This window comes from Miniopterus natalensis, chromosome 2 (genome assembly GCF_054644295.1).
Source record: "Miniopterus natalensis isolate mMinNat1 chromosome 2, mMinNat1.hap1, whole genome shotgun sequence".
NCBI classification, from domain to species: domain Eukaryota; kingdom Metazoa; phylum Chordata; class Mammalia; order Chiroptera; family Miniopteridae; genus Miniopterus; species Miniopterus natalensis.
In genome coordinates, this window is record NC_142082.1 from 71,518,277 (window position 1) to 71,532,133 (window position 13,857).

At 40.6% G+C, this 13,857-nt stretch overlaps 1 protein-coding gene across 1 annotated transcript in view; it reads left to right on the forward strand.

Annotated features, from left to right (window-relative positions):
* Window positions 1-510: 510 nt before the first annotated feature.
* TNFSF11 (TNF superfamily member 11) overlaps window positions 511-13,857 on the forward strand; it is a 30,462-nt gene continuing 17,115 nt past the window's right edge. Inside the window, exons 1-2 of the mRNA XM_087813843.1 lie at window positions 511-741; window positions 6,664-6,831. Of these exons, the coding sequence (XP_087669969.1) occupies window positions 511-741; window positions 6,664-6,831 (399 nt within the window). The remainder of the gene's footprint in view (window positions 742-6,663; window positions 6,832-13,857) is intronic.

A 13,857-nucleotide genomic window follows, 5' to 3' on the forward strand; every position in this document is an offset into this window, starting at 1 on the left:
AGGGGAGACTGAGGCTCAGAACTGCAAACTGCCCGAGCAACGTCCGAGGTCGTCTTTCCCCTTAACCCAGACGTGGCATCTGCATCTCCGCGGGTCCGTCGCTTGGCCCTCGGAAAAGGCAGCTGAGGCTGGGCAAGCGGTCTGGGTAACCGCTGCAGCAGCCCACAGCCGCCCCCTCGGAGGGCCGACGGGGGAGGAGGCCTCTCGGTGAGAGAGAGGGAGAGAAGGGGGGCGAAAGGGAGGAAGGCGAGCCGCGGGGGAGGGGAAGCGGCAGCCGCGCCCGGGGCTGATTGGCTCGCGAGGCCGGGCCGCTCGGGGCGGTTTATAAGAGTTGGGGCGGCCGGGCGCCCTGCCCGCTCGCCCGCGCGCCCAGGAGCAGCGCCCGGCTCTGAGCGCCCCGCGTCCCGGCCGCCTGGCCCCGCGCCCGCCGCCTCCGGAGCCGGCCGCGGGCGCGCCCTTGAGGGAAGCAGCAGGAAGGCGGCGAGCGCCCGGGACAGCGGGCGGAGCGCCATGCGCCGCGCCAGCCGAGACTACACCAAGTACCTGCGCGGCGCCGAGGAGATGGGCAGCGGCGGCCCCGGCGCCCCGCACGAGGGCCCCCTGCACGCCGCGCCGCCGCCCGCGCCGTCCCTCCCGCACCAGCCCGCCGCCGCCTCCCGCTTCATGTTCGTGGCCCTCCTGGGGCTGGGGCTGGGCCAGGTCGTCTGCAGCGTCGCCCTGTTCCTGTACTTCCGAGCGCAGGTGAGTGCTCGCCTCCCGGGGCGCGGGCCGGGCGCGCCCACCTCGTGCCTCCCTCCCGCCTGTGGGAAACTGAGCCCGGCCGCCCGGCGCGGCTCGCCAGCTCCTGCCTGCTCCGGAGGGGGAAGCGATTCTACGGAGGGAAGGGCCGGCTCGGGGACAGCCTGGCGCGGGGGGGCCGCGCGGGTCTCCGCTCCCCGCGCACGCACGCGGTCCGGGGCGCGCGGAGGCTGAGCGCGCCTGGCCCGGTGCGTTTGAATTTCCCCCGGCGAGACAGCATTGGCCGCGCACCTCCTCTGGAAGCGATTGCGTTTTACCGCCCTTCTGGTTCTCACTGGGAGCTAAGAATTAACTTATGCCTATTTAGCGGGGGAGAAAAGCGCCTTCACTTCGGCCTCGAGCCCTTCTCTCCTTCCCCGCCCACCCCAGGGTTTGGGTGCCGGGCCGGCCGCTTTGCAGGTCCGCTCGGGTCCGCGCTGCCAGCGCTGGGGCGGCCGCTGGAGCCGCGCGCGGCGATGCCCGAGTTGCCAGAAGGGCCGAATGACAGGGCGACCCGAGGAAGCCGGCCTGGCGACCGCGACCGGGCTCTCGGGCGGGGAGAGAGGAGGGCAGGACCCACGCGCCTCCCCACCAAGGTGAGCCGAGGGAGGGACCAGGCGCGGGTGATGGTGAAGTTCTCTCCCCTGACCTAGCCTCGGTACATTTTAGCAAATAGCCTTTTACAAGATGAGGAAGACAGCTTGGAACTGCAGAGAGATAGAAAGGAAGGGGTAAGTTTGTAACATTACGCGTTCTGGTGGTTTATGCTCTTGTGTTTTCTTGGAAATTGCAGGGCATTTGGTTGGATTCATTCAGATATTCTTGTCTGGTGCTGTGAACTCTTTCTCAGAGGAAGTGGAGGGCTGACTGTGCATTTTTCTTTCTTTTTTCTTTCTTTTTTTTTTTTTTATGGGAAAAGAGAGTTGGGTTTGGACTTCATTGGTGTTCAGATTCAAAGGTGATTACTAAACCCAACTGGATGCGTCGAAACACGGCAGTGCTTGGGTTGTATGGGTTTTTTGACATGTGCCAGAGTCCTGAACTCCATTACTTGACATCATAGGCTTTCTGTTAGGTTGTCATTACCTACTAGTTTGCGTTTTATAGAACTAGTTTGATTATCTACTAAAACAAAGGTAGAAATAATATTAACAAAACTTTAGAAAATTTGTGTTTGTGTAGTAAAAAATCTATTGAAATAATTTTTTCTAAAAGAACAACATTGAGTGGTTTACTTGCAACACAAATCTCTATGAAAGTGATGAAATGTTTTTCTTTCATTGGAGTACGCTGCAGTCAAGAATGAGTGGTTTATCCATTTTCCCATCCAGCCCGTTGTCCCCCTCCCCTTTAATACTTGTGTATTGAATGCCTGCATTGCACATGGCACTATTAAGTGCTGTGGAATATGAGTTAAGAATCATTTATTCAACATACAATGTCCACTGACTATGTGCATGGCATGGTGCCAGGTAAGGGAGAAGCCTATAACATAAGACTTAAAATTCTTAGTCCAGCAAGAGAGCAGCGTTCAGAAAAGGGCCAGAAGATGCCCTAGATCTCTACGTATCTTTTCTAACTCCTTTGGTATAGGACGTCTTCACAGCAGTAATAGTGGAGCGTTCAGCACTGAAATAGTAGGAAATAAATGAATTCTAAGGACCATGAGCAGTTTAGATGGGCAGGAACCATGGAAATTGGTGTGGCCACATAGGAAAGAGTGACCTGCTGGGCTCTTATTACAGTTGTTTAGTTCTTGGTAGGAATTCTTAATATTGATGGTCTGGCAGGATGAGGGGTATCGCCTTCTCATGATCACCTATCATAACTTAGTAGTCTTGATGTCACATGGATTACAGTAAAGCCCTTTTCCAAAGTAAACAGGTAAGTTAGCCTAGCTAGGAAATTTTCATTTGGAGAATGTAATGTCATGATATTTCTGGGTACAATTTTCCTGAATGGCATGAAAATTGGTTTTCTCTAAGACTTATGCAAAATATATTAACCATTACTCTGAACCCAATTTTGTATTGCATTTTTAAAAGGTCATCTCCTTCAGTAAAGAAGTTATATTAGGAGCAATGTGTTCATAAGAATACACTGCTGGATCTGGTTGCATTTTATTGAGAATGATATCTAAGTCTGATGCTTAGAGGACAACTAATAATTTAGGGATACATTTTGAAGTAGTTACAAATGAAATGCTATGATGTCTGGAATTTTTCAGAATAACGGTGGAGGGGGTAGGGGAAGGGAAATGATTATTTAGAGATGAAACAAGACCGGCTATGCCTTGGCAATTGCTGAAGATCATGATGGGTATGTGGGAGTTCACTCTACAATTTTTTCCACTTTTATATATGGTGGAGGCCTTCTTTCAAAGCTCTCACTAAGAGGATAGACTCAGTTTGACCTGTCACTAATTTAACATTTACACTTATATATTAGCTCTTTTGTATTGGAACTTGGTACTAAATAGATAGTTTTTTGACTTCTACCAAAGTTGTGGGTCAACTGCTTGGGGTTTGTGAATTCATTTGAATTAGAATGAAATCATCTAGTATCAGGTAACATTGCAGTTTACAGTAAAAAGAAAACAGAAAAAGGGGCTAGTTTTATTTTTTTTGTTTAAAGGGGGGAGGGGGAGCCATACAAATCCTTAACAACAACAAAAACCCAGTTTAATTTAGTTTTTAAATGCATTTAAAAAGAATGCCCAAAATAATGTAAAAATTACAGTGACTTAAAAAATTTTCTTCTCAACTTATGTTTGCATAGTTAAAAATGAATCAGCCTCCTTAATGTTTGCATATCGCCAGCGCTTAGATGTAGAAAAAAGAGCACTAGATCCAGTGCAGATTTCACTCACCAACCTTGCAAAAGAAAAAAATAGTATGTGGCTTGTGCCATATACTTACCACATAGTATTCATACTTTGGTTTACAAAAAAAAACCACACACACACACAGAAAAACTTCCAAAAAGTTGCTTGTAAGATGTATGTGCACTTTTAAAAACATCCCTACAACTATATTCAAAGTTTAGAGATAAGCTTTTCAGAAAACTCAGTCTCTGTTGCCCTTTTAACTCCCTCCCCCATCCCCCCAATAGGCACATCAACCTCTCTGGCTGTTTGCTCCTCAAATAGGAGAGCAGTCACTACTGAAAATCTGATGTAGAGGTGTGCAGGCTGCCTGTTTGTAAAAACAGATAACGAAATAGCACAAATGTCAAGCATCCTGCCTCATTTAACCCTATACATGATTAAATTTCAGGAAAGTTCTTTTGAAATGACTGAGTTCATTTCCTATGAACTACATCATCTAATAAATACGTTTTAAAAGTCCACTTTAAATCAGAAATTCAAGATTTATTTCATCTTTTCTGACATTTCTAGGTACAATGAACTCATTTGTAACTAAGTTTACTGTGATTTTTAAATTAATTTCTGGGTTTCTGCGTGGAGTGTAAGTGCCGTGAAGGTAAGGACTGCCCGTTTTCTCACTGTCTTATTTGCAGCATCTAGCCCAGTATCTGGCATGTTTAATTTTCTGAAAAAGCTTTTCAGATTTCTGCAACAGTAGATATATATCCATTTCTAATTTGTAATATGTGACTTATCTAATTAGTGACTAAAATAGACTAAAAAGTATCATGTTTTAGTCATGCAAATTCTCTATCCAGACTCCTTCGTTAAGAGATAGGTGGGGTACAAGATACATTCTGAAGAATGGTTCTCAACTGCACATTAGAACACTTGCGGAGAGATTCGGCTGGCCCCTACCCTTGGGAGTATAGATTAAACTGGCGGGAGGACCTGGGCATGAGATTCTCCCCTCCAATTTAATGAGAGGGGACCAAATCTTTGCATTATGTTTCTTTGCCTCAAAACATTAATCATTATTAGGTGCTGCAGTATTTTGAAACTAATTATTGTTACTTGTGAACACATTTTAAAATTGGTGTCCAAGGAAATTTGAAGTCACTTTAATAGCAGATAATCTATACTTACATATTTGACATATTAAAGCATTACTTGTTAAACTTTAAGGGGCATCAGAATCACCCGGGATCTAGCTAGAATGCAGATTTCCAGGCAGTGAGCGGAGGGGGGTGGGGAGAGCTGTGATTCTGCATTCCTGACAAGTTCCCCCTGAGCCATGACGCTGCAGGTGTTTGGGCTACACTTTCAGTAAAGAGCTTGTTGGCAGGACTTGAGCTGACCCAATTTTAAGGTTACCAGCCATTCCTCACTGACACCATATTGTTCCTATAGCTCAGCAGTTTTCTGGTGGTGAGCCTACTGAGGCCCTTGCATGATTCTTCTTTCCTGAGGTCTGAACTCAATGACTTTCATATCAGTTGCCCAGGCTTCCCTGGTTTTGTGGGAAACATTGGCATAAGTGAGCTTTTTTAAAAAAAGACAAACACACACGTGATTGAAAGCTTTCCTTATATAAAACCTCACATATTCTTATTTATAATAATTATTTTAAAGAAAATATGGAAGTAAATATAGATTGCAGATAATTTCGCTTTATGAGTGATCCCTTTCCCATGATTTTAGATAATCCTTATATTTTGCAAGACTGGAATAACAAAATTTATATTAGTGGACACACACTTGTTGAAAGGCTATCGTTTCATCTTGAGAATTTCAGATGTGGACAGGGTACTTTCCAGTTTACATCTGATGATTCTTTAATAAATTTGAACAACTATCTGATTACTTTTAAAAAGATAGTTAAACCTCCAAATGGAGACTTGGTATTATTGGCCGAGCTTTGGTTACTGTAAACTTTTGTAATTTTTCATTTTTTTCATCTGGTCTGTACCTACTAATGAGTACATGCACATGAAGTACCTTGAATTTTTTAAATAAAAGGACAACAAATTAAACTATTATTATTAAAACAAGTGGTAGCTAATTATCTCCACCCTTTACTTGGCAGTTGAAACACTACAGAAGCTTGTCAGAGCCCTGGAAGGAGTAGGCAGAGAATTTTAAGAAAAGAGTAGTACTTAAATGCTTGTTCTCACACCTGGTTTAATCAGATGACCAGCTAGTAACCTGGTGGGGATATTTTGGGTGGCACAATCCCTTGCATTACAAGAATTTTATCATCCCCTCAGTAGATATGGCCCCATGGTCTGCTTGACCCCATGCACCCCTCCTCATCACAAGTGGCACCAAATCTCACCCACGCACATTCCCAGGCACCCCTGACAGCCGCACCACTCCAGGCTGAGAAACACTGGTAAGAGGTTCAACAGAAAGGAAAATTATGCTCTGTCTTTAGGTTTTCTTTGGGACTAGGAAATGGATTTCTCTTGCTCTTCTTTGGCTTGTTAAAATACACATTATTTTGGGAAAGAGACCAGGCAAACATGGTGGCTAAAGATGATGTTAATTTCATTTGATTCATGTAGGCTTCATGCTTTGACTATCTAAGTGGGCGTCACAATCCCCTCCAGCATGCTGCTTTCTCTACCTGCACTGACCACAGGATTTTCCTGACACCCTTGTTCTCTATGAGGACTTTCACCTTGTCAGACGATTTTGACAATTTCCCCATGAATCACATGTGTACACTTGTGTTGAGGATGATAGCTACTCATAAAAATGAATTCGAAGTCAATGTTTTACCTGAAACCTATATAATTTTGTTAACCAGTGTCACACTAAATTCAATTAAAAATAAATTTATAAAAATGAAGTCAGTGTTTTTAAAACAATTTTGGGGTAATTGTATTAACTATTAATTATTGGGAACATAAAGACTTGCCGAAATGAAAAATGAATTTTTTGTTCTTATGTCACATTTTATTAAATAGCAGGATGGTTAATATTAAACACTCTAATGTTCTTACTTTTTTGTTTCTCAGATGGATCCCAATAGAATATCAGAAGATGACACTCACTGCATTAATAGAATTTTCAAACTCCACGAAAACACAGATTTGCAAGACACAAGTCTGGAGAGTCAAGACACAAAATTAATACCTGATTCGTGTAAGAGAATTAAACAGGCCTTTCAAGCAGCGGTGGGAAAGGTGAGTCCACATTGAGGCTGTAAGTCAAGGGCCCTCGTTGATTCTACTCATAATGAAATTAAAACTGGCTAAGTGCTATTGACTTTGTTCTTTTTTAAGAATTTGTAAAAGAGCCTAAGAGAATTGTTTTAAGGAATTAGCAGAATTGTTTTGAAGTTGTTGGTTGAATATGGTGACCAGAGATATTCATGTTCGTGGAAATATTCTTTCTATTTTCTTTCTTTATTTTCTCTCTCTCTCTCTCTCTCTCTCTTCCTCTCTCCCTCTCTCCCTCCCTCTCTCTCTCTTTTTCCTTTTTAGAGAAGAGATTGAAATTCACACTTGGAAGGAAGACAAAGATGGTTTGTGGTAGTCAGTGGGTTAGTTTGCTAGTTTGAATTCCCTGCCCTAGAACCATTCCCTCGAGTCAAAGAACTCTGCTAGCTATTTCCATTATATTTGGCTTTGTAATGGTAGGATCTCCGATTCTACATGTGTTGATCCAGGGCTCTGTTGAGAATAAGTGTAACTGGTCCATTGTTGTCATCTGTGTGGAAGAGGTCAGCAAGGAGAACAGGAAATGATGTGATGGGCGAGGTGTTCTGTGTCCATTTTCTCATTTTCTGGGAGAGCTGGGTGAGAAGAGAGGACATGGGACAGAGAACACCAGCGACGTCTCTTATGCCCAAGTTCTGATTGAGAAATACTGTATTAACAGCCTATTTTACCTTCCTTGATAAGGTCACTTGAAAATTCATCAGCCTTGCAATCATTTTACTTACTGACTCTACCCAAAACTGGGTAGAGCCCCGTGACTCCAGTGCATGCATACCTGCATGGATTCTGGCATCCACCTTTATACCCCAGCCTCTAGTTTGCAGCTCCCTGGGCTATCTCCAGTCATCTGAGAGTAAATCCTCAAGTTCTCAAATTTCTTAAATCTAAATTGAATTTGAATTCAATTTATTTTTTTGAAAATTCATATATAGTAATAGGATACATTGTTATTGATTTTTAAAAAATTTTTTAGAAAGAGAGGAAGGGAGAGAGAAAAACATCGGTCGGTTGCCTCCAGCATGCGCCCCACCGGGGATGGAACCTGCAACCTTCTGGTGTATGGGAGGATGCTCCAACCAACTGAGCCACCTGGCCAGAGCTATAGTAATAGTATTTTTGAAAAAGAGGATTTGTGTTAGAGGCAGAGGTAGGGAGATGAAGCTGTTTGTATAACCCTTAAAGGTGATATTTACTTATTTTACCAAATCTAAGGCACCACCAATTTTCAACTGACTTTCTTATTTCATGCATCACAAAGAAAGAAAAAAATGTTGACTAAGAAATTAAACATAATCGTCATAGATTCTAGTTGCATCTTAATTTCAGATTGCATCTAAAATGTAAAGAAAAAATTGCTTCATAGAATCCATAAAATGCAGATTGCTCATATCTATAAGAACAGATTGCTTATAAGTGTCACATTTTCATTATAATTAATGTGTAGGTGCTTAGCTTTATGCAGTAGATGCATATTTTAAAATGTGGGTTTAAACTCAATCTTGTTTCCTTATAATGTTTGAGGTATAGTAACAACAAATATGCTAGTCTATTCATTTTTGTTTTGTTTTATGTTTCATTTTCATTAGTCTGCTCTTTATTCTATTTCCCAAATACTTAATAATCTATCTACAAACAATTATTTACATGTACTAGAAGTAATCTATTAGTTCATAACTGAATCCCTAATTAAGGTAATTCTGGTTAGGTAAATGATTGTTTTCTAATTTTCTGTTTAGGTTGACCCAGATTGTATATCCTTACAATGAAAGGAAACTTTCAATTCCATTGGCTTAGTCTTAAAAATTATTCTTTGTGTTTCTTCTGGAAAAATAAATATGCAAGATCAGCCCAGATGATTTTGAAAATAAATAATGTTAAGAAGAACAGATACTATTAGTATTTATCTGAGAATGCAAGAATGGCTCATCTTAATAGGTCAAAGGATAAAAACATTATTAACTCATAAACACTAAGAAGTGATAGACAAATTTTTTTCTTTTATTTCTGATGTTTAAAATCTATTTGAAAATAAAACTAGATTCTTGATGTTACCTGAGACAGTTCAAACTAACATTTAGTTCATGGTGAAAACAGAGACATTTCTCTTAACACAAGGAAGATGCCCAGTGTCCCCATGTTAATTACCACTCAGAATGTACTAGCTATGTAATTACACAAAAGAATGAAATAAGAAAATATGTATATGTGGAGAAGGCAGAATTTGTATGTCATGTGATTGTATTCTTGGGAAAATTCATAGGAAACTGAAAAGGTATAAGCAAAATAAAATGGTTTGTAAAAATTAATAAATAATAATTACTAGTTGCCCTCATGTCAAACAATAATCAGAAAATATAAATGAAAGAGTCTATTCATAACATTTAAAAAAAATCCCTAAAAATAAACTTAATAAGGAATGTACAAAACTTCTGGAAGTAAAACTAGGAAACTCTACAGAAGCTCTTAAAATTGGATTGGATAATGTAAAGATGTAATTATGCAAAGTTGTATCCATGAAAGACAACACTGACCTTGGAGTACAATTTATTGTATGTGTGTACATAATACAATATAAAATCATTTTAAATCAGTGGGCATAGTTTGAATTATTGAAAAATGGTGTTGGGGCAATTTATTTACAATTTTCAAGAAATTTGCACTGTTTTTGCAATATTTGCAATCTTTTAACAAATATTTACTAAATTTATAATTTATTAAAAAGTAATAACCTTCTCTCATATCCTACGGGAAAACAAATCCCAGACAGAGAGAGCACGCGGTGGCCAAGCGCTGCTCCCTGGCAGTCCAGCAACACCTGCTGCTGCTTCAGGGAACCCCTCTGCCCTTACCTGGCCTGTGACAACGCACCTGTTCGATGTCGCATGTCCTTTGAGCTTTCTAAGCGACTGCCAGGATAGTATGATAAACCAGTTTGGAGCAATAATGGCAGAATTTTTACTGTTTTAGAAGTCTTTTGGAGACAGGGTGCCTCGTTCCAAATGAGTAGCGTTAATTATAAGAGATTCAGTACCTGTCAAGCCAGAAGGAGAAAAATTTGTGGGCGTAGAGGAATAGCTAACTGCTCTTATTAAAGGCACACAGCCTTAATTGTACTGATAGGTTAGTGTGACTCACAGAATGAGCAGATCTTTATTTTATTAATTTCACATTTGTTTTTGTAGCGTTATAGGACTTTACCTATTAAGGATGGGTAATAATATTACAAAAGTAATACTTTTTAAAGAATAAGTACTGTCATGAAATATTAATGCATATTTGGAGGTAGAAGACAAGAGGACCTTTAGGAAGGAGACGAGCATTATCCATACTTATCATTAGAATCAACCAATGTTTCTTAAGTGCACACACTGTGCCAGGCACTTTGCCAAAACTTCTCCTCTGCCTAATGATTTACACTTCTCTTATCCTTGCCAAGTAATGATTTTTCCAAATGTGTTATCCTTTGATAAGGATTATTGGTTAATGTGACATTCTACACATCTTGCCAAGATAATCAGATTTCTCATTTCTCTTGCCAACGCTGAAAATAGGATGGATGTATCAGGCATTTATAAGTAGGTTAGTACCTTAGTTTTAGCTCTAATATAGATACTGAGTGAACCCGTGAAGCAAAATTACTTACGTGGCTGCAGTCATTATTGAGAGATCAGCCCATCCAGTGGTAACAAATGCTAGACATAAGCACAATATCACATTGTATGTGTGCAGAAAGTGTGTTTACCCAGCCCGTCTTTGGTCAGACAAGTAATGCTGTTTTTTCCCCCTTTTTTGTTTGTGGCTGGGTTTTCTTGGCTTTTTTTCCCCTTTAGCACAGAACTCTGAAGCCTCTTAGTGATCCAGCCCTACCAACCACAATTTTCAAAGTCTATCATAACAGTCTATGACAATAAAGAAAACACTAGTACAAATATGGTGTCTGATTTATAAAGCAATTCCTGTTCCCAGCTTTGGCAGGCTCCGTGGCCACTGCCAGGCTGAGGAGCAGAGCGGGGGCCTTGGCCCTCACACCTCCTGGCCAGTCTTAGTGGAAAGCCAGCTGGTTGTGCACTAAATACACGTTCTCAGCACTCGGGGCTGTGACTCTCCTTGATATTAGTATGCCAGATTGTTGATTTCACATTGGATGCCTATTTGGGAAGAAACTCCGGAAACTTACTTTTGAAGGTCCTTGAAAGAATGATTGATACAAGAGAGATCAACATACTAACTACACAACCACTTTGCTCGCCAACGCGAGATGTTCAGTGTATTCAAGGTGATCCCCCAGAACGTGGGAAGGAAGCATGGGGACTTACATGTACATGCATTTTTCAGTATTAGCTTTTTTAAAAAGCTATGTTTTTGTAACTGCTTTATAATGCACCTTATATATAGGGGTGGGCAAAAGTAGGTTTACAGTTGTTTGTGTGGGGGGAAAAGTAATAATAATAATAATATAAGAATAAGTTGTGTTTCGTGTCGTCACAACTGTAAACCTGCTTTTGTGAACCCCTGTACAGGAGTGTTTTTACTTAACATTTAAATAAGTAAATATACACATTTGGGAGTATTAAAATTTTTTTCCTGAAAGAGCTGCACAATCAGAAATATTTAGAGATCGTGGAAAGAAGCTGCAGGCTCCATCAGGATGAGAGCAGCAGCCATTTAGCTCAGACTGTATATTACCCCTAATTTAGTCTCAAGAACGAAGGGAAAAAACAAATGTTTGATGACTTATTGAACTCTGTAAACTAATATTTTGAAATAAAAACAGACATTACCAACTCATAACGCCGTTTGGAATGTTATAAACCTGGCCCTCATTTATCTGATGTCTTTCCAACATTACAATCGACAATTATTAACATTCCAGCCTGAGGCAATAATGTAGGTTAATTTTCGTTGCAAGTTATCTTCATCCTGATTTCTCCCTTTAGTCACATTTTTCTCAGGTCTCTTTACCTCTCCATAGACTGCAGGCTATAGCGAATCAGCCTGTAATGTGAACTAAGAACGTGGCTCTGGCTCCTTTTATGAGTGCAATTTTATAAAACTCTCCGATTTCACTCCAGAATGTGGAAAGCCAATACCAACTACCAATAAGTTGTCTTGCTGGCATATTCCTGACTAACTACAGTTGACCCTTGAACAACATGGGTTTGAACTGAGCAGGTCCACTTACACGTGAATTTTTTTCAGTAAACACTGTAAATGTATTGTCCCTTACGATTTTCTTACTAACATTTTCTTTATTAGCTCACTCTACTGTAAGAATATAATATATAATACATACAGTGTGCAAAATGTGTCAATCGATTGCTTTTATTATCAGTAAGACTTCCTATCAACAGTAGGCTATTAGTAGTTATCTTTTTGGGGAGTCAAAAGTTATATGTGGATTCTCAACTGTGCAGGGGCTGGAGCTGCAAACCCCCATATTTTTAAAGATCAACTCTATTTTCTGGAGCCAGTGAGCCTCTGAGCCTCCAAATACTTACTGGAAAATGGGGACTGAGATCAGAGAGTCATCATGATTGAACAATGTATTCTTACTTGAAATTCTTTTTTTATTTCTTCGAGATCAGTACATACTTAACCTCATCTCCTGCAGGATTCACAATGTAAATGCCAAACATCCCCTGATATTAAGAACTGTGCACCCCCAAATTAACAAGTTCTGATCCTCAATGAAATATTCACTGTTATTTGGTATAGTCTATGCTGCTGTAACAAAGAGCCCCGTCATTCAATGAGCAACTAAGATACAAGTTTTTTTTTTCTTGCATGCAATAATCTAGAGGTGAGCAGTGCAGGGCTAGTGGGAAGGTTCCTGCATCTTCAACAGGTACCTTCCATCTCTGGGACCAAGGTGGCTTCTTTATTTGTTGTCATTTCCAGACAGAGGAGAGGGAGAAAGAAAAACTGAGGGCAGCACCTGGGAACTGACACATACTCACCCTAGTAGTATCCTGTTGGTGGAGCTTATGCGTAAGACCACACCTTGCTACCAGGGAGGCTGCACAAAACTCTCTCTAGCTGAGTGGCCATTGCCCACCAAGGCTTGAGGAAGGGGATTGCCTCTAACTCATTGGAACAAGGAGAGAATGGATTCTAGAGGACAATGACAGTCTCTGATATTCACTAAACCCTGTTTAAGCAAGAAAGTGGGCTCACTATATGAGCTAGAGTTAATTAACTCTGTGAATACACAAATCCCTGAAAAATTTGAATGGTCAATATTTTAGTTTCTAAAATACTTTAGAATTATTTAGATGCAGGAAAGAGAGAAATTTAAAAGTAGATTTAACAGCATGCATCTTTTTGAGGAACTTTCAAAAATCTGTTTAGACATATGCCTCTGTGATCTCTGAGTAAACCTGGATTGTCATTTGCAGTTTGTAGTAGGTTTTGTGGATTCAAGAACATTAATTTAAAACCAGAAAGTTCATCAGATAAAGTGTTTGTTTTTTCTATATGTAAAGCTGATCCCTTAGAATTCCAATGTCAGTTATTACAAGAAGCCTATTTCCACTTTTAAAACTAAAGTACATAAGAAATCAATTAGAATGTGAGTAGATCTTAGCTGCTTATGAAATTATAATCATTGGGGTTGTTATACAGACATTATTTCTTGTTTGCTTTCTGGTTAAACACCTCCCCCCTCCAAAAAAAAAAAAAAAGGGGGGGAAAATTAAACTCCATTCATTATCTCTTTGCCTTTGTATATAAGAGTATGTGTCTCAAGAAAGTTTCTTGTAAACCCACAAGGAAACTTGGGGTTTGGGACACTGATGTTCCCAAATCAAGATGTTAGTCATGTAGTGGTTTTCCAATGGGATTTCATCTCTGTTTGCCATAACAGTTTTGGGAACTGCAATTCAATCAACCCCAGTCATATCTAGCATTTATAAAAGCTGCCTTTATGGGAAAGCTGAAGTAAGACCCACAGAATTTTCCTACAATTTTAAGGCCATCTACTGCTTTTGCCTA